The sequence below is a fragment of the Cherax quadricarinatus genome, chromosome 64 (genome assembly GCF_038502225.1).
Source record: "Cherax quadricarinatus isolate ZL_2023a chromosome 64, ASM3850222v1, whole genome shotgun sequence".
In the NCBI taxonomy this organism is placed as follows: Eukaryota; Metazoa; Arthropoda; class Malacostraca; order Decapoda; family Parastacidae; genus Cherax; species Cherax quadricarinatus.
Window position 1 is genome coordinate 3,442,806 of NC_091355.1, and position 24,140 is coordinate 3,466,945.

General features: G+C 38.4%; 1 protein-coding gene and 1 long non-coding RNA gene across 4 annotated transcripts in view; one reads left to right on the top strand and one right to left on the bottom strand.

The window, feature by feature from the left end:
- Positions 1-24,140, top strand: part of LOC128700070 (streptococcal hemagglutinin-like) — a 156,606-nt gene that overhangs the window by 93,228 nt on the left and 39,238 nt on the right. For 2 of the 3 annotated variants that reach the window (XM_070098722.1, XM_053793027.2), the window contains exon 6: positions 22,228-22,333. The exons of the other annotated variant lie outside the window; for it this stretch is intronic. In XM_070098722.1, the coding sequence (XP_069954823.1) occupies positions 22,228-22,333 (106 nt within the window). The remainder of the gene's footprint in view (positions 1-22,227; positions 22,334-24,140) is intronic. 3 annotated transcript variants of the gene reach the window in all.
- Positions 17,817-24,140, bottom strand: part of LOC138854599 (uncharacterized) — a 95,649-nt gene continuing 89,325 nt past the window's right edge. The window contains exon 3 of the long non-coding RNA XR_011393778.1: positions 17,817-17,942. This is a non-coding gene — a long non-coding RNA (uncharacterized lncRNA). The remainder of the gene's footprint in view (positions 17,943-24,140) is intronic.

The following is a 24,140-nucleotide window of genomic DNA, read 5'->3' on the forward strand; positions in this document are numbered from 1 at the left end:
TTTCGTATTAGTGTTATTAGTACTCTGTTATTATTTTTATTAGTATGTAATAATAATGTACAATATTATGCTTAAAATAAATTGTCTTGTGACTCTTGAAAGGTAAACACAGCATCACTGGCACACTCTTGACTAGCAGTACGCTTGATACTAACCTAGTGTTGGGCTTAAAAGCTGACTAATATGTACTGTAAATATCATTAATTGTTAATACTGTATTACTCTACCAAAAAAAAAAAAAATGGTGTTATATTTATTCTGCTCCATTGCAGAATGTGTATCCAGCATGTTTCAATAGAAATGCTGATGAAAACATCACTAGTGGTGTGTTATTATATTTTCTACTGTCATAGGCTTATCTAAATATTAAAAATATCATTAATTGTTTTGTACTTGAATTTTTGTTTAGGTTACCTGCCACTTTCTCCCAATTTAAATATCTTTTCTTCCTCTAGGAATTAGTTTCTACAATTCCTCTGCTTGGGGAAAAATGCTTTTATTTTGATAGTCTTGGGCATTTCTTCTCAGTCATTCAATTTAAAAAGCTTTTAAGTCAAATGCAGGAAAATCGCATTTTCTTAGAAAGGTTTTTTTTTTTTTTTTTTAGGGGAACATGTATTTTAAATCTCTGAATGTTAATTAGAGAAATATCGCCTCTTAGTCATTTGTAGTGTGAAGGCAAGTTCTTTTCCAAAACATACAACTTAAACTACCATTTTTTAAACTTCTATTTCCCATTTGGTAAGCTCCCACTAGTACATATGTCTGGTTCTGATTTACTACATTAGTGTTTTTTTTTTTTTTTTTTTTTTTTTTTTTTTTTTTTTTTTTTTTTGTGTGTGTGTGTGTGTGTGTGTGTGTGTGTGTGTGTGTGTGTGTGTGTGTGTGTGTGCGCTTAAGTAAAGCATGTAGTCAGTGATTGTGTGTGAGCCATCTCCCTTACCCTTTGACATTCCTCAGGACTGTTTTACGACTGGTATTGTTTACTATTTATTTTATTGGCCTACCTGTTGGATGCACATCGGGTTATTTTTTGTTGATACACGAGTCTGTATCCAGGTTCTAATGTGGAAAATGCAAACTCTACTTTAGTTTTCTTTTTTTTTTTTTTTTTGCAAGGTATTTGGATGTGGATGACAAATAGAAAACTAAAACTAGATTAGGGTAATCGGATTTTGATTGTTTACAGAAACCCAGGGAAAGGGTTACAGATTAGAGATTTTGGTGCTTTTGATTGTGGTACTGTCAGTTTTGCAGCCTTGGGATCAGAGAGAGCTCTGGGTGTCTAACGATATTTTCATTGTCATTTGCTGGACATATGAACAAAGTGTTAAATCTTGCAATTTTCTTATTTTTAATCCGCATGCAGTCAAAAAATATTAGCAGTTTGGAGGGATATGTTGTGTATCTTTATACGTATATGCTTCTAAACTGTTGTGTTCTGAGCACCTCTGCGAAAACAGTGATCATGTGTGAGTGAGGTGAAAGCATTGAATGATGATGAAAGTATTTTCTTTTTGGGTCACCCTGCCTCGGTGGGAGATGGCCGACTTGTTGGGGGGGGGGATGATAGAGTGGATAGGGGAGCAATGTGGCAGATGTTGCAAGTGTATGGAATAAGTGGTAAGTTACTAAATGCTGTAAAGAGTTTTTATGAGGATAGTGAGGCTCAGGTTAGGGTGTGTAGAAGAGAGGGAGACTACTTCCCAGTAAAAGTAGGTGTTAGACAGGGATGTGTAATGTCACCATGGTTGTTTAATATATTTATAGATGGGGTTGTAAAAGAAGTAAATGCTAGGGTGTTCGGGAGAGGGGTGGGATTAAATTATGAGGAATCAAATACAAAATGGGAATTGACACAGTTGCTATTTGCTGATACTACTGTGCTCATGGGAGATTCTAAAGAAAAATTGCAAAGGTTAGTGGATGAGTTTGGGAGTGTGTGTAAAGGTAGAAAATTGAAAGTGAACATAGAAAAGAGTAAGGTGATGAGGGTATCAAATGATTTAGATAAAGAAAAATTGGATATCAAATTGGGGAGGAGGAGTATGGAAGAAGTGAATGTTTTCAGATACTTGGGAGTTGACGTGTCAGCGGATGGATTTATGAAGGATGAGGTTAATCATAGAATTGATGAGGGAAAAAAGGTGAGTGGTGCATTGAGGTATATGTGGAGGTATATGTTGAGGTATATGCAGAGATTGGTGGATGAATTTGGTAGGGTATGCAAAAGAAGAAAATTAAAAGTGAATACAGGAAAGAGTAAGGTTATGAGGATAACAAAAAGATTAGGTGATGAAAGATTGGATATCAGATTGGAGGGAGAGAGTATGGAGGAGGTGAATGTATTCAGATATTTGGGAGTGGACGTGTCAGCAGATGGGTCTATGAAAGATGAGGTGAATCATAGAATTGATGAGGGGAAAAGGGTGAGTGGTGCACTTAGGAGTCTGTGGAGACAAAGAACTTTGTCCTTGGAGGCAAAGAGGGGAATGTATGAGAGTATAGTTTTACCAACACTCTTATATGGGTGTGAAGCATGGGTGATGAATGTTGCAGCGAGGAGAAGGCTGGAGGCAGTGGAGATGTCATGTCTGAGGACAATGTGTGGTGTGAATATAATGCAGAGAATTTGTAGTTTGGAAGTTAGGAGGAGGTGTGGGATTACCAAAACTGTTGTCCAGAGGGCTGAGGAAGGGTTGTTGAAGTGGTTCGGACATGTAGAGAGAATGGAGCGAAACAATGACTTCAAGAGTGTATCAGTCTGTAGTGGAAGGAAGGCGGGGTAGGGGTCGGCCTAGGAAAGGTTGGAGGGAGGGGGTAAATGAGGTTTTGTGTGAGAGGGGCTTGGACTTCCAGCAGGCATACGTGAGCGTGTTTGATAGGAGTGAATGGAGACAAATGGTTTTTAATACTTGACGTGCTGTTGGAGTGTGAGCAAAGTAACATTTATGAAGGGGTTCAGGGAAACTGGCAGGCCGGACTTGAGTCCTGGAGATGGGAAGTACAGTGCCTGCACTCTGAAGGAGGGGTGTTAATGTTGCAGTTTAAAAACTGTAGTGTAAAGCACCCTTCTGGCAAGACAGTAATGGAGTGAATGATGGTGAATGTTTTTCTTTTTCGGGCCACCCTGCCTTGGTGGGAATCGGCCCGTGTGATGATAATAATAATAATAATAAAAAAAAAAGTTATCTATGGAGGCAAAGAAGGGAATGTATGAAAGTATAGTAGTACCAACACTCTTATATGGGTGTGAAGCTTGGGTTGTGAATACAGCAGCGAGGAGGCAGTGGAGATGTCCTGTCTAAGGGCAATGTGTGGTGTAAATATAATGTAGAAAATTCGGAGTGTGGAAACTAGGAGAAGGTGTGGAGTTAATAAAAGTATTAGTCAGAGGGCTGAAGAGGGGTTGTTGAGGTGGTTTGGTCATTTAGAGAGAATGGATCAAAGTAGAAAGACATGGAGAGCGTATAAATCTGTAGGGGAAGGAAGGCGGGGTAGGGGTCGTCCTCGAAAAGGTTGGAGGGAAGGGGTAAAGGAGGTTTTGTGGGCGAGGGGCTTGGACTTCCAGCAAGCGTGCGTGAGCGTGTTAGATAGGAGTGAATGGAGACGAATGGCATTTGGGACCTGACGATCTGTTGGAGTTTGAGCAGGGTAATATTTAGTGAAGGGATTCAGGGAAACCTGTTATTTTTATATAGCCGGACTTGAATCCTGGAAATGGGAAGTACAGTGCCTGCACTCTAAAGGAGGGGGTTCGGGATATTGGCAGTTTGGAGGGATATGTTGTGTATCTTTATAGGTATATGCAAAAACAGTGATTATGTGTGAATGAGGTGATAGCGTTGAATGATGATGAAAGTATTTTCTTTTTGGGGATTTTCTCTTATTTTTTGGGTCACCCTGCCTTGGTGGGAGACGGCTGACTTGTTGAAAAAAAAAAAAGTATCTTGGTTCTTATCCATGCATTTGTTTCCTCCCAAATTGATTTTTGCATTTGTTTTATGAGTTTGCCTAACCACACAAACTTGATAAAAAGGGTTAGGTCTACTGAATCATGCAGGTAGACTGGCATTTTTGCTTTCAACTATCATGCCAACAATTGAACTAGAGCTCTTATTAGCATTTAATGCTATTAAGCCGTTGCCCAGCGGTGAGAGGAGCGACTCTAACTGCTGAGGTCCAGGGAACAAACCCTGGACTTTAATATAAAAAAAAAATTATATAGATAAGAGTAAGGTGATGAGGGTATCAAATGATTTAGATAAAGAAAAATTGAATATCACATTGGAGAGATGGAGTATGGAAGAAGTGAATGTTTTCAGATATTTGGGAGTTGACGTGTCAGTGGATGGGTTTATGAAGGATGAGGTTAATCATAGAATTTATGAAGGAAAAAAGGTGAGTAGTGTGTTGAGGTATGTGTGGAGACAAACGTTATCTATGGAGGCAGAGAAGGGCATGTGTGAAAGTATAGTGGTACCAACTCTCTCATATGGGTGTGAAGCTTGGGTTGTAAATGCTGTAGTGAGGAGGCAGTTGGAGGCACTGGAGGTATCCTGTCTAAGAGTAATGTGTGGTGTAAATATTATGCAGAAAATTCAGAATGTGGAAATTAGGAGAAGGTGTGGAGTTAATAAAATTATTAGTCAGAGGGCTGAAGAGGGGTTGTTGAGGTGGTTTGTTCATTTAGAGAGAATGGATCGAAGTAGAATGACATAAAGAGCTTATAAACCTGTAGGGGTCATCCTTGAAAAGGTTGGAGGGAAAAGGTAAATGAGGTTTTGTGGGCGAGAGGGGCTTGGACTTTCAGCAAGCGTGCATGAGCGTGTTAGATAGGAGTGAATGGAGACGAATGGTTTTCGGGACCTAACGAGCTGTTGGAGTGTGAGCAGCGTAATGTTTGGTGAATGGATTCAGGGAAACCGGTTATTTTTATATAGCCAGACTTGCGTACTGGAAATGGGAAGTACAATGCCTGCACTTCAAAGGAGGGGTTTGGGATAATGGCAGTTTGAAGGGATATATATGTTGTACAGGTCCGCCATCACAAATCCGTCAATCAGTTATTCGGCACTGATTTTGGCTAGCATAATTTCAAATTTCCAGGGTTGCCACACCAACCTGCTGGTACTGTTTGGAGGCACTACTTGCTACATGAATCATTCCAATATCTTTTTCTCCATTTATTGTTATAAGCTGCTTGCTTTTAGCCCTAGCCATGGTTCCAATGAATAAAAGAAATGCTTCTCATTATGTAAAGCACCAACACAGTACAGTGGACCCCCGGTTTGCGATATTAATCTGTTCCTGAGAGCTCATCGTAAACCAAAATTATCGGAAAGCGAATCAATTTTCCCCATAAGAAATAATGGAAATCAAATTAATCCGTGCAAGACACCCAAAAGTATGAAAAAAAAAAACTTTTACCACATGAAATATTAAGTTTAATGCAATAGAATAATTACAATAACAACAATAACAGTAGAATAATAACAATAGAATAATTGACACTTACCTTTAACCCCTTCAGGGTTCAAGGCCAAAATCTGAAGTGGTGCTCCAGTGTCCAAGAAATTTTGAAAAAAAAAAAAAAAAAAAAAAAATTTTTTCTTACAGATTTAAAAAGCATATTTTTGTGAAGGTAATAAGACAAAAAAAATTTCTGATCAGTACTTACCGAGATACAATGCCAAGAAGTTTGTCCAAAATGATGTGGTGGCGGCAACATCGACGAATTCCACATATGCGCATTACATTATTTAGCAGTTTTTATAGTTTTTTCTTTTCTTTTCCAATATTTTTCTTTTCCTGCTAACATTTGGGGCCTGAGAGACCAATACTGTATATAATGTATATATATAAACTCACTGTATTGAACACAATAACCGCACTAAAGTTATTATCATATTATTGTTTACCACTGTTGTTTATTACAATAAACATGCACAAATCTTGTATAATACTAATGTTCTATCATATATTTACATATTTACAATCACTGGACATGGTTTTAGAACTGCTGGAGCTTGTGGAACTCCTTGAAACAAGGCACCATGCACAGAGGCACCTTACATTCCTCACACATAAACCGAGTGTCTTTGCGTCTTTGTTGCCGTCGTGCATCTCTTCTGAGCAAATTTCTTCTGAGTTGAAGGAAGCTGTATTATGAAATGATCACCTTCCCTCCTCAAACGCTTGGGTATATCCTGAGTAATTCGAGGACCTTGTTGTATAGCAGGTGTTCTTACCTGGTACTTCATTATGAGTTGTCTGATAACAGACAAACAAAATTCACCATACGGTGGTCTGTTGCCAGTCTTTATTTGGTACATATTATATGCATTGAGCATTGAAATGTCCATGAGATGGAAGAAAAGTTTCATGTACCACTTGTAACTCTTACGAACACAGTCAACAAAACCAATCTGCATGTCACATTTGTCAACCAAGCGCATGTTTTGTGTATAATCAATCATTGTCACTGGTTTTCGAATACGTTCATTAGTCACTCGATCAACTTTGCCACTGTCTTGCATTTCATTACGGTGAATGGTTGTCAACAATGTGACACCTCGTTTGTCATGCCACCGTAATGCCATGATGTCATTGGCAGTAAACATCTGCACGTCATCACCACAAGCACCTGCATTGAGCCTTGGCATATGTTTACGATTAGAACACACTGTGCCACACACATCTCTTGTTCACTCGCATGAAATCACTGAGTAATGGGCTTGTGTACCAGTTATCGGTATATAATGTATGCCCCTTACCAAGATAAGGTGCCATCATGTTTCTCACTACGTCACCTGAGATACCCAATAACATCTTGGTATCTTTCAATGTTTTACTTCCCATGTATACAACAATATCAAACACCAGGCCACTGTCACAGTCACAGGGTACAAACAGTTTTATACCAAAGCGTTTCCTCTTGCTCGGTATATACTGCTTGAATGACAGTCTACCTTTGAATAAAATCAAAGACTCGTCAATTACAACATTCTTGAATGGATAAAAGTATATGCTGAACTTTTGTTTGAGATACATGAAAACATTTCTAATCTTGTATAACCTGTCGCTTCTGTCAGGCCTGGTTTTGTCAGAGAAGTGCAACATACGTAAGAGTAAGATAAACCTGTTCACTGGGATGATTTCACTGAAGACCGGGGTAGAAATTAGCCGATCTGTGGACCAGTATGCTTTTATATTATGCTTATAGACATGAGGCATAAGCATTATTGTTGCAAAAAGCAAATACATTTCTGCAACAGTCGTCTCTTTCCACCTGTGTAGTCTTGACTGTGGTGATATGATCGTATGTGCCATGGTGTACTCAAAATACTTATTACTTTCCATGACAATAGTTTCCATCAATGGCTGGTCAAAGAATAATTCAAAGAATTCCAGTTCATTAGCCGTGGTTCCAAGGGGACAAGTAGGTAGAATTCCACTTCGAGAGGTCATCAAAGTGGTGAGGCTTGGGAACAAAATTGGGATTTTGCTGCCAATCCCATATATGGTTTGCTGGTGGATACTGGACATCATAGGCTGGTTGTGCGGGTGGTTGTGGTTGTGGTGGGCTGGTGGCTGACGCTCCGCTTTGTCCTTGAACTGACGAGTCAGCAGCGTGGGTCCCAGCCTGGGCTGGTGAGTCATGCATGGCGGTGCCACTACCATCACCACTACCACCATCCACTGATGCCTGTGGTCTATCCATGCCAAGTGTAGCCACATCATCCTCACTATCACTATCTAAAACTGGTGTAGGGCCACGGGATGTACTCCGGGATGTACTCCGGGATGTACTCCGAGATGTACTCCGTCCCCTGGGCAAAGCATAGGGTACACTACCCGAGCGCATGCGGCGGCGAACATACCGACGCTTCACTGGTGAATATGATTCCTCACTATCACTACTCGAATGATCGTCAAGCGCAATAAAATCACAATCCACGTCACTATCATCATCATTACTGAAGTCAGAGGCCTGGCCATGCGAAAATATTAGTTTTCTCTTGCGTTGAGGCAAAACCGACCGTGAGTCACGAGTGCCCACACCAGAGGTAGAAGGTTGAGGATCGTCAGGGTTTTCTGCATTATTATCGATATCCTGGTCATTCCTTTCGGTCACTAACTGATCAAAGCCATAGAATTTGTCTTCATTTCCACTTCCATCAGTGTCAGAACTATCAGATAGGAAGAGGAGAGTCCCAATTTTCCGGGGAGTGAGAGCTGACTTGCGACGAGGCATAGTGAAAAAGGGTAACTGAACCGGCGTTCCCACAATGCTATGTGGGCGCCTAGATTTTTTGTTTATGGCACACACCCACCACGCAGACCCGTTCTCTCACATGTAGGCCTATGAGCGCTTTCGCGCTAAATTTGACGGCGCTAGAATTTTGGCGTAGATCTATGATTTGGACACTCAACGTGAAGCCGTAGATCTACGGGACGGACCCTGAAAGGGTTAATGAAGATCTGGTGATGATTGATGGGATGGGAGGAGGGGAGAGTGTTGAACCTATTGTTTACAAAGGGAATCCCCCTCCATTAGGACTTGAGGTAGCAAGTCCTTTTCCGGGGTTACTTCCCTTCTTCTTTTAATGCCACTAGGACCAGCTTGAGAGTCGCTGGACTTCAGTCGCACAGCATATCTGTCCATAGAAGCCTGTACCTCTCATTGCTTTATGACTTTCCTAAAGTGGTTCACAACATTGTCAGTGTAATAGTCACCAGCATGGCTTGCAATAGCTGTGTTTAGGTGATTTTCATCCATAAAGGTTTGCAGTTCAACCCACTGTGCACACATTTCCTTAATTTTTGAAGTAGGCACAATGGATTCCACAACTGGCATAGGCTTCTCAGGGTTAGCCCCAAACCCTTCAAAATCTTTCTTAATTTCCATACTAATTCTCACCCTTTTTACCACAAGGTTGGCACTAGAAGCTTTTTTGGGGCCCTTGGTGACTTATTTTGCAGAAACAAGCACCAAAAACAGTGATAATATGGATAACATGGAATGTACCGAATGTATCCTTAGATGCGCGCACACTGGCTGGCTTGTAAACACTGGCACACACGGGGCAGTTCAGGCCACATGTGGACACGTCTCATACCGCATACCGGGTTTTGTAACGGGAACCGAGGCAATTTTTTTGCGATATAATGCATCGGATACCGATAGCATCGCGAACCGGGGGTCCACTGTACATTATCCATTAAAGATAAGGTGGCTTTGAAGCCACTGTCAGTTGCTATGAGCTCAGTCTCATGATGCAGGAGAATATGCTTTATTATTATTCTAATATCAACACTACAGCTTATTTGCCTATCACAACTGATCTAGTATGACATAAACAATATAAATAACATAAAACATGTTAAATACTCCAGAATAAATAATATTTGGCATAATACTGAGCAGTTCGACGGAGGTATGAAGAGGATACGAGATAAAGTACCATTCTTCTATCCCTGTCTTGGGGCTTATATTAGAGAAAATGGAGTATAGCACAGGGTTAACTGTGATATACAATCATGCTGCACCATAAACCTGAAACAAAAAAGTTATTTTCTCTATATGGATTATCACACATGGCAGCATATGTGTAGAGAACCTAGGATAACCCAAAAAAAAGTCAATGTGGCTTATTTCTAGTACCTGGCTTGGGTTAGCCATATACAATTTTTGGTAAATACACCTACCATCCGACTTACGACCGAGCTTGGTTCCGACCAACTGGTCATAAGTCAAAATGGACGTAAGTCGAACCTTACTACTGAATATCAACATAACATTTTTGTAATGACTTTATTTTATTGTTTTATTCTGGTATTTCAATTTTTACATTACTTTTTATGCTGTTAGTACTGTGTTTTATACTGTGAGGTTTAGGATAAACACTGTGTACATCACAAACAGTTGTTTATTTCCCAGAAATCTGGCATACGAAACAGGGTCGTAAGTCGAATGGTTGTATGTCGAGCAGGTCGTAAGTCGGATGGTAGGTGTATTCGATTCCCAGCCAGGGTAGAAACATTAGGCGTGTCTCTTTACACCTGTTGTCTATGTTTACCCATCAGTAAATGGGTACCTGGGTGTTAGCCGACTAGTGTGGGTGTTATCCTGGGACACTGACCCAATTTTCTTGAAATACTCTGCATAACAAGCGGCTTTCTATATAGTAGTATGTCACTGATGTCAGCTAGGCCTGTATACAGTGGACCCCCGCTTAATGATATTATTTCAATCCAGAAGTCTGTTTGGGTGCCATTATAGACCGAATTTGTTCCCATAAGAGATATTGTGAATTAGATTAGTCCGTTTCAGACCCCCAAAAATACACCTACAAAAGCACTTACAAAAATACACTTACATAACTGGTCGAGTTGGGAGCTGATCGTTATGCGGGGGTCCACTGTACTTTGTACATGTACGTGTAGTAAATAAAGATATTATTATTATTATTATTATTATTATTATTATTATTATTATTATTATTATTATTATTATATTATTTTATCAGTTGTTTGTTGGGTTATCTTATTCAAACTTGGGCAATGTATGATGGAAAGATACTTCTTAACGTACATCAAAAATGAAAGAAATCAGACCATAAATAGCGGAGTTCACTTCTCAGCTATTAGCGGCTGCTTAGCTGTATATTTTTGTATGGTTTTTATGGTTATTTTCTCATTTTTTCGGTCTCATTTGATAGAATGAAAGATATATTACAGAAATAGATATGATTTTGATTGCTTTCATGACGAAAAGTACCTTGAAATTGCGCTCACAGTAGCGAAAATGTTCTATTCTTTAGCGAAGCTCAAGAGTAAACAAATGATGTCACCGTCCAATACCTGTCCGCCTGCCAGTCCAAATTCTGGTACGGACTCAAGAATGGGTTGACATTATTTATACAATTATTACAATAATGCAGCAGTCTGCATCACAGTAAATCTTCTTTTTTTTTTTTGTGAATAAAAATTCCAAATGGTAAGCAAGAGTAATATAAGAGGGGCCTGTAGCTATGACTAATGAACAGAGAAAATGTTATTTTAGTGCCAGGGAGGTCTGCATTGTTTATTCTGGACCCTATTTTGAAATTGGCATCTGTTGAAATTTGTGTGAAATTGGCCAAATTGCCAATTTCTGACCACTTTATTGGGTAGTTGAAATAAGTGAATGGGCAGTTTCTTGTACTCAGTTGACAGACTAGAAGTAAATAAGTTTATTCAGGTATACACAAATACAGTTACATAGACTATCATACATAGCAGCGTATGTATAGAGAACTTAGGATAACCCAAAAAAGTCAAAGTGACTTATTTCCAGTACCTGGCTTGGGCTTGCCATATATGATTTTTGGTAAATATTTTTTTTATCGGTTGTTTGTTGAGCTATCTCATTGAAACTTGGGCAATGTATGATGGTAAGATGCTTCTTAATGTACAACAAAAATAAAAAAGACGGACGATAAATAAGGGAGTTCACTTCTCAGCCATTAGCCGCCTCTTTGCAGTATATTTTCGTATGGTTTTTATGGTTGTATTCTCATTTTTTTGGGCTCATTTGATAGAATGGAAGATACATTACAGAAATAGACATGATTTTGATTGCTTTCACGACGAAAAGTACCTTGAAATTGAGCTCAAAGTAGCAGAAATGTTCTATTTTTGCCAATGTTCAATGAACTTTGTGTAAGTCAAGTTGGTTAATTTTATTAAGTGTATTCTAACCTAACCACTCTGTAATCCGGCAAACTCAGTAATCCGGCACACTACAGGTCCTAGTGATGCCGGATTTGTGATGGAGGACCTGTATATCTTTATATATGCTTCTAAACTGTTGTATCTGGGTGCCTCTGTAAAAACAGTGATTATGTGTGAGTGAGTTAAAAGTGTTAAATGATGATGAAAGTATTTTCTTTTTGGGAATTTTCTTTCTTTTTGGGTCACCCTGCTTCGGTGGGAGACTTGTTGGAGAAAAAAAAAAGTTTAATGAACCCGGGTATCTTGCTGATATGCTTGCGTCTTTTGCATCAGGCTTGGAAATGTTTTTGTAAATTGCCACAGACCCTTGTTCACTGATTGAGCCTCATATTGTTGGGGAGAAGTCATTCACAGAAAGAGCCTTTTCTTATGTAGCTCCTAAGCTTGATCAACAGGTTGTCATTGTTTGTTAGACTCAGGAATCTATTCATGCTTTCAAATATCAGTTGTAAGCATATTTCTTTTTATAGAGCTTATGATCCTGATCATATTGTCACTCATGAATATAAACTTTAGTATTTCTTTATTTTTGTTTTTCCATTTATAGCTTGGTGTGTGTGAATTTTTTTGAAGGAACAGGCTCTCAAGAATAACAGTTAGAGCTCCAATTTATTATTATTATTATTATGTATTATGATTATGAGTATCATTATTATTATTGTACTGCTTTTTTTTTCCCCAGGTTTAAACCACAGAAGAAGATTGCATGTTGTCACCCTGTCACAGATCTCCTTACAGTTTTCCTGTTTATTTTCTCTGTTGTAATATATTCATTAAAGTACTGTCAAATAATCTTCATTAAAAATTTCCTATACATATTTTCAGATTCTTTAACCTCACCACAATTATTAGATCATAAAATCATTAAGGTTAACCATAACAAGATGTATTACTGTGGCACATCATACCCTGTAGACAGTACTCATCATTGCACATCACACTGGAAACTTTTTGCATACTAATTTAATTGTTGAAGCAGCCTGTCTAGTTTTCAAATTTTTTACCTCACTGATTAATTTGATAGTGTCTTTAACCCTTTCAGGGTCCGTGCCGTAGATCTACGGCTTTACGTTGAGGGTCCAAACCGTAGATCTACACCATGAGCTCAGCTCACTCTGATAAGCTGTGAGCAGTAAATTTGGGCTCAGATATGAGAGAATACATCTATCTGGTATATGTGCACCACATAAAACAAATCCTGCAGCACACATTACATAATGAGAGCAAGAAAACTGAGACCATAATTTTCGATTAAAACAGCAACTTTGCAGTGTTTTTTCGTATGTTTTTTATAGTTGTATGTATTTGCGATTTCTTGGTCTCATTTGATAGAATGGAAGATACATTACAGAAATAGAGATGATTTTGATTGGTTTTAGGACTGAAAATGGCTTGAAACAGAGCTCAAAGTAGCTGGAATGTTAAATTTTTGCCGATGTTCAAGAGTAAACAAATGACCTCACCAATCTAATACATGCCAGCTGGTGGGTCTAATATACATTCACAAATGTGGTGATATTATTTATTCAGTTATTACAATATTTCATAACAGTAATTCTTCTATTTTTTGGTTTGAATAAAAATTCATTATGTGAATAAAAAATCAAAATGGAATTTATTTGTAAAGCCTGAAAACTAACTAACGAACAGAGGAAATGTTACTTTAGTGCCAGGAATGCCTGTATTGTTTATTCTGGACCCTATTTTGAAATTGGAATATTCTGAACTTTGCATTAAATTGGCCAAATTACCAATTTCCAATCACTTTATTTTGTAGTTGAAACAATTGACATGGAGATTTCGTGTGTTCAATTGATAGAATAGAAGTAATACTAGTGAAATAGCTAAGAATTTGGTCGACTGGAATAATGTAATTGGCCTAAAATGGGAGTCAAAGTCGGCAAAATTGCCGATGCGTAAATATTGCTGACACATTAAAATTCGCGAGAGCATAATTTTGTCAATTTTCCATCAAATTTCGTACTTTTTCTTTTATTACCTTCAGAAAAAGATTCTCTACCATTTCATAAGAAAAAATAACAAAATAATTTTTTGAAAATTCTTGGACCCTGGTGCACACTTTGAAATTTGGCCTCTGGACCCTGAAAGGGTTAATATTAATTATATGCATAATTTTTAGACCCTTAATTATAACAAGACATTACAACCATAGATCTCCTCCTGTAATTCCAAATAAGTAATAACAAACATAAACTGGTAAAAAGGCAACATTGATGTATTTCATGTTATATGGTGTTACAGTATGATGGTCACTGAGGTTGATCATACAGTCAATCACTGTCTTTCCAAACGTATATGTACTGGCATCATAATTAAAATTACCCTCTTACTGCAACATATCCACCCTCCTACCGAATGCAGGCATTGCTCTTCCTATCTTGAGGACTAAGGTCCAGCTAGCTGGTTTTCTGGAGTTCCTTCACAAAAGTTACCTTACACACCAAAAGCATGTCCATTGAAAACTACTTGTCTCCATTTATTGCTATCTAACATGCTCATACAATCCTGCTGAATACTCAAGCCAAATTGTCTCTTGCCCCTTACCTTCAACCATTCCAAGGACTCCTACTACTACTCGTATGTTCCATCCTAGATATATAAACTCTTTTAATCATCCTATCCCTCTCCATCCTTTCTTCATGCCCAAACTACCCCAGCAACCTCTCCTCAGCCCTCTGAATTTTATATATATATTTATATTTTTACCTCACTGTGTGTGTTTTTATATAATTCATTTATATCAAGTATCGTTAATAAGTTAGTCTTGATACTGCTTTTTTTTATATATGAATGCCTGATATTGATTTTCTCCATTTTTGTTTTCATAAATAATACACACATTGTCAGGTGTTTGAAAGAATTGAACAGAATCTTGATTGTTTTGTTTATTCCATGTAGTGAAAATGTGTAAGAGTTCAGCTATTTATTTACATGGATATATTTTTGTTCAGTTATCCTCACAAATTGCTGGGTTCTTATTTGTGGAATTCATTTATCCAACATTGTTACTCATGGTCACCCAGCACATTGATTTGATTATCCACAGCTTTTCTTGCAGCATCATTTTTTTTTTTTCCAGACTTTCTGCCCAACCCCTAAATTGACAACTTTCCAAAGCATTTCATTTAAAATGTTGTTAGTTATAGTAACTTCCCATGCCCTTCTTTCTCTTTGTTCCTGTCATTCTTCCTTATGAATGTCAGTATTAACTAGATCAAAGTGAGATTAAGAGCGATGGTTTCCCAAACTCAAAATGAACCCAAATCTGAAATAAAATTAATGAATACAAAATTTTATGTTTGTTAATTTTAGATGTGTGAGTTGTCTAGGAATGTAACCCCTTCCCTTCTACCCTTGAAATTGTGGGGGTTGAGTGTATTTAGTATGCCTGTGTACCTTTTTGCACCTTGAGCACTATGCTATAGTATACAGTATATGCATTGTAGTGTTTCTCTTCAATATTGACTTCATGTCCCATCGTATTTCTATTTTCATTATACAGTACATTTTATTAAAAATTAGGTTACAAGTGCTTTAACAGTGTGGATTTTGTCTTCATAAGTACATACAGTGTATTTCTGTATTTTCAAAAGAAGAGTAGCTCTGCTGAATTTTAATGTAAGTATTGTTTTATTAGCTTTAAGTGTTCTGTACAGAGAAAACAGCATGTATTTATTTTATTAACTTGTAATTTGTCTCCAGTTGGTAAGTATTTTATTAACTCGTAATTTGTCTTCATCTGGTAAGTATTATTTAGCTCATTTAAGAAGCTACACATTTATGCTGGATAAATCTTTATTAGTACTTTAAGTAATGTTTAACCTAAACATAAAAAAAGTGTACCAGTGAGTACTTGGAAACATAATCTTCACCTAATATATTTAAATTGCTTAGATTAGTGAATATTGTAAAAATGTTTAGTTGACTTATTTAAATGTATTTTGGTAGTTCTTCATCAGGAAGAACTTTTGAAGCATTAGCATTTTTTTTTGTTTTTTTTTTGCTGAAAGTTATTCAGTGCAAAGGCTTTGTACAATCAAAACTTGATTATCAGAAATAATAAAACACAATTGATTATTATAGACAAGATAGTTTTGATCAATTAAAAGTCAGTAAATAAATTAACAAATAAATATACGAGCCAGTTTAAAAAGTTACTGGTAGAAATGGGATCATTGCATAAAAGCAGTTTTACATAAATTGAAACCACATACAGTGAGGGGAAACCTACATGTGCATTAATACTATTAATTACATGTTTTTCACTTATCATCTTGATAAGTGGTTTAAAGAACCAAGATCAATACATAATGCTTTACCACTGGAATCAATTATCTCAGGTAATCAGCGCTAGGCTGTATATTTTAACAATTTGAAGAATGAAAACTAGTTTGTGTTCAGGTTCCATGAACCAGTTTGGGAACAGTAACCTGTTAGTAGATAACCTATTAGATGGGTAAATAGACTATTCTGTAACAACTTTTTGCCCAATTTGTCTTCTCTTTATTTTTTGCATATCTACACTTCCTTGCTATGTTGCCAGCTGCTCAGGCCTGAAACTATGCTTGGTGTAGTGAACCAGCTGACATGAAGGTGGTGGCAGACACAGTGGTTCATGGGTTACTATTGTTATTACATTTTTGTGAAGTGCTAAACCTATGTGGGCCATTCAGCACAATGAAGGGCAGAAACTCAATCCTTCATCCATTAGTCGTAGCCCGGCTCTGGCATGGCTATCTTCTGGATGCCTTAGTCTCTGGAACCCTCCACAGAAAGTAGTTTATCCTACCTTAGAATGTTAAATTTGGTGTTCAGGGTTCATGAGATAGCTGAAGACCTTAAGGAGGTACACAAACCTGTACATATTGTAACACTGAACAAAACTCTTAATCTGTTCTCTGACCAATTTTAGAAAGCTGAATTGCTAGAAAGATCCATAGGTGTAGATTCAAGTAGTATCTTGTTGCAGGCTGCCCTGGGCAAATCCCGGTATCCTAAGTTAGGGATTGGTTTAGTGAGAAAATTGGTTAATGAGAAAATTCCTGAGAATTGCAGTAGTTTGCACTCAAGCAATCTTGCATAATCCAGTACATAAATTAGGAACACAATTACGTATATCTGTGGAGAACTGCCAGTGTCAAGATTTGGAAAATCATGTGGAATAGTCTGGTGGCTCACCAAATGGTCATCTGAGCATGTTACTCCCTCATACTTACACTGGTATGGGCCCTAACATGCCAAAATGCCATGTTCAGTCTTCTTTTTATAGTTTAGGTCAGTTCATGTTGGATGTCTGCAAGATCAGTATTAGTCTTTGTGGTTTCTGGCCAATAATCACCTTCACTCAGAGAAGAAAGAGTGGAGACCATTATTACTTCCTCATACATACCGATATTTAATCCATATATATTGAAACGAGCTAAAATCTGAAATATCCTGCAGAAATACCCATAGTGCATTTCTCTGTGGGACCTAACAAGCTACTTAGTTTAACTTTGTAGCCCGTCTCATGCTACTAGGGATGTGAGAAGGTTGACATATATGCACAGTCTACATGCCTTCCACAAGGAGTTCTAGAGGAATGTCAGCTAGCAGTGCCAAGGACCCAGATGTCCCCCTCAAGCTAGTGTAGAGATCTAAGGCAAGAGTAATAGAGACCTGGCCACAACTAGGGCATAGATAAATAATTGCTGAAAGGCTTCATCAAGTGGAACCTGGAGTTTCAACTTGAAGTGGTTGGTTATTGTGAACTCACTCGCTCTTCAAAAAGAAAGTCAAATCCCAGAGTAAGAGGTGACTTGCCTCTGCCTAGTAAAAAGACATGCGACGGAACAATCTTTGGAATGTATACTAGGTGCTTAATGAGGCACCTGAAAGTGTTTAATGTATAAGAGGTATTTGTTTCTATAGGTGAGGGCGAGAAATGGGTTAAAATCTCCGCCAAGGGCACATGTGTACACCTGCACTTCATTATGACTACAAAACTGAATGATCATCATAAGCTATACTTAACTTGGTAGCCAGTAGATCTCAGGTAAGTCATGAAGCAGTCAGGTAAATCCCTCTGGTACTTCAGCCAAGCTGTGGGTGTCATCTGACAGTAACCATTCATGATGTAGATGGAGTTCCTCTTTCATCTTGCTCTGTAAGGTGCAATGAGATGCAGTATATGGGTGATTTGTAAATGCTGGCTATGTTTGTCAACAAAGAAACAGGGCAGAAGTGTGATTGCATTCCAAGCCCATATCAGTGGGGAGAAGAAATGAAAACTTGATTCTTATGCATGTTGAATAAATCTGCACCAAGAGTTTCTGAATGATCCATAAGCAACAGAAAGATGGTCCAATGAAGGTCCAGTCTGTGAAGTACTGAGAGTTGTCATGACAGGTTCTGTCAGTAAGGGATGGGAGGAGATGAATGTCATAGTTGAGCAAGTGTAGTCCTCTTGTCTGAACAAACTGCTGGAATTGTATGTTTAAAAACAAAAACCCAAATGTATCCTTGCATGGTGAAAGACATTCAGTTCTCTCTGGTTGAAGTGAAAAGTGATGGGGGAAAGGATAGCAGATCTCCAAGATCCGAATTAGCTTGAACAACCTTTCAACAAGCCATCTGACAAAAGAGCATGTGTTGAGGAAGAAGTTTATAAGAACAGACTCCCACAGAATTTCTGGGAGACTCCATAACTGTAGAGTTATAGGTAACAATGTTGGAAGGAAAATATCTCCCTGCTGAGAGTTGATTAGATTCATTGCAGCACTCTAACTACCTGAGACAAGTTCAGAATCCATCTTCTTGCAGGGTGTTTAACCTTTAAACTGTCCAGACATAGATCTACGTTTATGCACATAGTGCTCCGACCTTGATTTTCCTCATTTCAAAACGTGAAAAAGATGTAGATCTACGTTTGGAGAAGCTACGCGAGCGAACACAGATCTATGTTTGGACAGTTTAGGGGTTAAGATTCATTGGTGAAACCCTGAATGTGATTCCTCATTTTTTTCTTTCAAATAGAATTGAGAGCTGTAAATTGGCTAGGTCAAACTGAACTTGCAGTCAAGGTGGTAGTGTGTGCTGGTGTGATTTTTTTTTTTCCAGATTTAGGAGGGTTCCTTCAGTTTGAAATGTCCAGACAGCTACAGTATACAGTACTAAGGTTGATAGACATTTAAAATAATTTGGTCCATGAGTAGGAAGTCATTAGCACAGATAGTGATAAACCAAAGTGAAGATCCATGGGACTGTTATGAAACTGAATGATCAAGCTGTGAATCGTAATCAACACCCTATAAAAAGAAACAGAAAGACTATAGTTACAATACCGTAACTGGAACAACTCTCAACAAGAATCTGTGTTTAGGAGAGGAACATAAAGATGATGTTTTGGTCCTTCCTGGACCATTGTCAATTAACAGCTGAGTGAGAAATATGTGGAGTAGGCCAGAAGACAGAATGAGGGTAGGGAAGAGGCAGGAGGATTAGTAGTAGTTTAGTAGCAGTAATGAGGAAGTAGCAGCAGTAAGGGTAATGGTAAAACAGGTAGCAGCCAGAAGTGGTAGTGTAAAACATCAAGAAAAAGAGAAGAACACTGTAGGAGGGCAAGTGGCTCGTGGAAATAGGGCAAAACTTCCCCGGGGGTTGGGGGGGGGGCAAAACCCATCAAGGCAAAGGACAGGAAAGGTTAAGATAAAATGGAAGACAGAGGAAGAGGAAGGAGAGGAGGCAACAAGTATTAGGTCACATCACAGGTGTTCCGAAGGAAAGAGCATTTGAAAACGTAATGGGAAAGAAAGGCATAGACAGACACAAAGCCAGAACCAGGATTCATTCTAGGAAAGTTATGCATATAAACTGCTTCAGTGAGAAGGTATCTTTGAAGGGTGGCTATGATCTCTGACATGACAGAAAACAGCATTGTTAGTATTGCCAAGGCAAACATCTTTTGTGCTCTTTGTATGCCAGGGAGCAACTAGTTTCTGGAAAGTATTGGAGAGGACAGGAAAAACAGGAAATGGAGTAGACACTAAAAACATCAGTGACAGGAGAAGTGTCACCAAGATTAGCATATAGGATATTAGTCTGATGAAAAGTAAGCTTGATATCTAGAGGATGGAGGGTGTTAAGATTTTGAAGGCAAAGAACAAGAGGAACAGAATTGGCTGAACTATCATCCTAACATATCTTGCCTAAGTCCAGGTGTTTGGTGAAAAGAAACAAAAGAATCTGCAAAAATCATTATTACAGTAAGCTCTTGAGTGGTGCATTTTTTGGAAAATGCAATTGAAAAAGTTTATCTGAAATTGAATAGTAGATACTTTGAAAGCCTTTGCACATGATATTCAATTTTGGATGCACTTCTTTCAGCTGCATTTTCAAAAATTTGCACTATTTAAGAGGAGCTTTTTAAGAGAGCTTACAGTATTATTATAATTATTACTATTATTATTATCACCATTATTAGAATTCTAAACCTGTAGGGGTCATACAGTTCCTTGGGTGTGGGAGGCTATGAGGTTCAGTCTAAAGGAGAGGATAAGTTCAATTCCGTGGATCAAGAGCCCCCTCAATAGCATCAAGAAACCTTGAAAGGTAATACAGCCTCTCCTCACTTAACGATGGAGTTCCGTTCATGAAACCATGTCGTTAAACGAATTTGTCACTAAGTGAGAAGCGTACTATAATGGTAGTGAGTTTGTGTCAACCATCTTTTAATATTGTTTTAATGTCACCTTTGCACCATTTATAACATTTCTGGTATATTTTTAAATGTTTATACAGTAGTGTACTCTATATTGAAATAAACAGAATAGAGGAAATCAGCTCTAATATTTAGGTGTGAATACTGGTCAGAGAGCCCGTCATGAGTCCGAGGCGTTGGTAAACGAGTATGTCACTAAGTGAGGAGAGGCTGTATTATGTTGACTATAACAGGGACAATCTCTACTTGATATTGGTCAGAGAAACCAGATCATTGAGGACCTGTATCACTCCATTGAGGTGATGTTTCACGTACTGAATCACAAGAAATGTGCAGAAGAACTTTAGGGGTATGTCATGTTGACACCATTGTAGAGAGGGTCACTGAATTAGAGAGGCATGACTAGTTTATGTTGCGGGATGAGAGCATCCAGAGTAATGGAACTCGGTAACGTGGCCTCTGATTAATTAATGGAATGTGTGTGGAAATATTGGCATTGACATTCCTCTTGACTTGAGTGTACACTCATTCTCTTCTGAAGCAAATTGAAGAAAGGTTCAACTTCTGTATTTCTATAGCAGACATGAGAAAACTATTAGGGAATGAACCTGCTATCTTGAGAAACTCCTCAGAAGTGAATAGGCGTCTATAGAAAGTTCCTTTGGAAAGGCATCTCTGACCAACGAATGTCAGTCAGTTCTTCACTGAAATCAAAATCCGGTAGCCCTGTGACTGTCTAAGAAGAATTCCTAAAATACCCATTCTTATCTGGAATTCACACTGCTGGAAATTTAATTGAAGATGAAGCATATTTGGTTGTCAGACATACTAGTAAATTGCATTGATCCATGTACTGTAATTATATATAAGACTATTGATAACAGGCTTTAGTGCAAATCGTCTAGTTCACTGCCTGGAATTGGAAGGTTGGGTTGGAAAATTAGGGACACACTAAAGGCATATCTAGCCCTCTTAACAGATTACCTCTCTGTTAGCAGTAGAAAAGGAAGTTAAGTGTTGTAAGAGCAATTGACTTACTGACAACACTTACTAGCTTGCAGAAGTTCACTTCACTGAATTCTCGGTTTCAACTAAGCACTGATCAGTTATTTCTTGAGCATGGACTGTGTGTCATGCAAAAATATGTCTTAACAGTATCATCCAGCCTGGATGAGCAAGTATAATGACCAAAAAATTGAGTGATGTTCTCCATGGTGTTGAGGTTTTCCATTACCAATTCAGGCAGCCCACTGGAGTTTAGGGCTCATGCAGTTGACGACAGCAGCGCAGGAGATGGTAAATAAAGAATATATGGGCAAAAAAAATTTGTGTATAGTTTACTGACTGGTAAAATAGGAAGTCTACCAACAGGTCACTGTTCCAATAGTGGTTCATGGAGCCTGAACACAAATGACAGGTGATAAAATTTAGATGCAATTAGTGGATTATAGTGCATTAAAAGGGTTATGAGATGAGAGAAAATGAAAGTATGTGGTGTCTGTTTAGAAGAGTGCAGTCATAAATGATAATTTGCTACTGTACTATGCACTGCTAGCAAATGGAAATATTGTGAGTTGTTGTTTCAAACTGGAAGGACTGATCAGTAATTACATGCTGTATAAAATTTAAAACCCACTGGTTTTCCTCATTCAAATGGTAGGATTGGCTTTGATACTAGCTGATGTTATAAATAGATTTTGAAGTGCTTGAATTATCCTAACTACTTCTAGATGATGAGGAGAGCTCCGAGGATGAGTCTTTAGATGGGGGAAGCATAAAGAAGAGGAATCCCTCAGCAGCATCCACTTCCACCAATGAAGATGAAGATGATTCTCGGTAATTGTGTAATATTTTCATTGACTGAAATGTAGAGGAAAACACGTTTTACAGCTTTACATTGCTAAATTTTAACAGTAGTGCACAGTCATAATTCAATCAGCATTCAGGACTGGTTCCAGGTGCTATAACCTTACAGGGGCAGCAGTAAACACTTTCAGAAGCTCTTACAGAAAATCAAACACTCAAAGAAAACATTGAGCCCAAAATCTCGTGTATATTTATGTGTCTAGACAGTTCTTGCTGAAATGCAGATTATAGACAGTATTTTATATATTGTACATACATCATTATATATTACATTATATTGTGTGTGTGTATGTGCATGCGTGCTTGTGTGTGTGTGTGTGTGTTTGTATGTATGTGTGTATGCAGGCATGCATTGTGTGTGTACTTTGTGTATTTTTTTGACAGGCCATTTTTCACACAGTGGTCCTTTTATTAGGTACACCCTTCTAGTACTGAGTAGGGCTTCCCTGTGCCCCCAAAGCAACCTGAATTATTCTTGGCACAGATGCAACAAGGTGCTGGGAACATTCCTTAAAGATCCTGGTCCATGTTGACATGATAGCATCGCTCATTTGCTGTAGATTTTCTGTGAAATCTCCTGTTCCACCATAACCCAAAGGTTTAAACAAATTCTTACCTTGCTTACATTCCAACAGCTCATCAAGTCCCCAAAGCCATTTGCCTACACTCCTAACACGCTCTCTCACACACACACATGCTAGATGTCTAAGCCCTTCGGAAATTTGGGAGGATATGGAAACAAAGGAAATTAAAAAGTGAACACAGGAAAGAGCAAAGTGATGAGGGTAGCAAACAAGTTAGGTACTGAAAGATTAGATATCAGATTGGAAGGAAGAAGTGAATGTGTTAAGATATTTTGGAGTGGACTTTTCTGCAGATGGGTCTATGAAAGACGAGGCGAGTCATGGAACTGATGAAAGAAAAATGTGAATGGTACACTGAGGCATCTGTGGAGACATAGAACATTATCCATGGAGGCAGAGAGAGGAATGTATGAGAGTATAATGGCTTCAGTGCTGTTATATGGGTGTGAAACATGGGTTTTGAATGTTGCAGCAAGGAGTCATTGGAGATGTCACGTCTGAGGACAATGTGTGGTGTGAATATAAGAGAGAGAATCCATAGCTTGGAGATTAGGTGGAGGTGTGGGTTTTTAAAAGTATTATCCAGAGGGCAGAGGAGGGGTTGTTGAGGTGGCTTGGACATTTAGAGAGAATAAAACAAAGGATGACTTGAGGGTGTATAAATCTATAGTGGAGAGAAGGTTGGGTAGGGGTCACCCTAGGGAAGCTCGGAGGGGGGGGGGGAGGAAGAGGTTTTGTGTACAAAGGGCTTGGATGTCCAGCAGGTGTGTGTGTGTGTACTCACCTAGTTGTACTCACCTAGTTGAGGTTGCAGGGGTTGAGTCCTAGCTCCTGGCCCCTCCTCTTCACTAATCGCTACTAGGTCATTCCCTGAACCGTGAGCTTTATCATACCTCTGCTTAAAGCTATGTATGGATCCTGCCTCCACTACATCGCTTCCCAAACTATTCCACTTACTGACTACTCTGTGGCTGAAGAAATACTTCCTAACATCCCTGTGATTCATCTGTGTCTTCAACTTCCATCTGTGTCCCCTTGTTCCTGTGTCCAATCTCTGGAACATCCTGTCTTTGTCCACCTTGTCAATTTCTCTCATTATTTTGTATGTCGTTATCATGTCCCCCCTATCTCTCCTGTCCTCCAGTGTCGTCAGGTTGATTTCCCTTAACCTCTCCTCGTAGGACATACCTCTT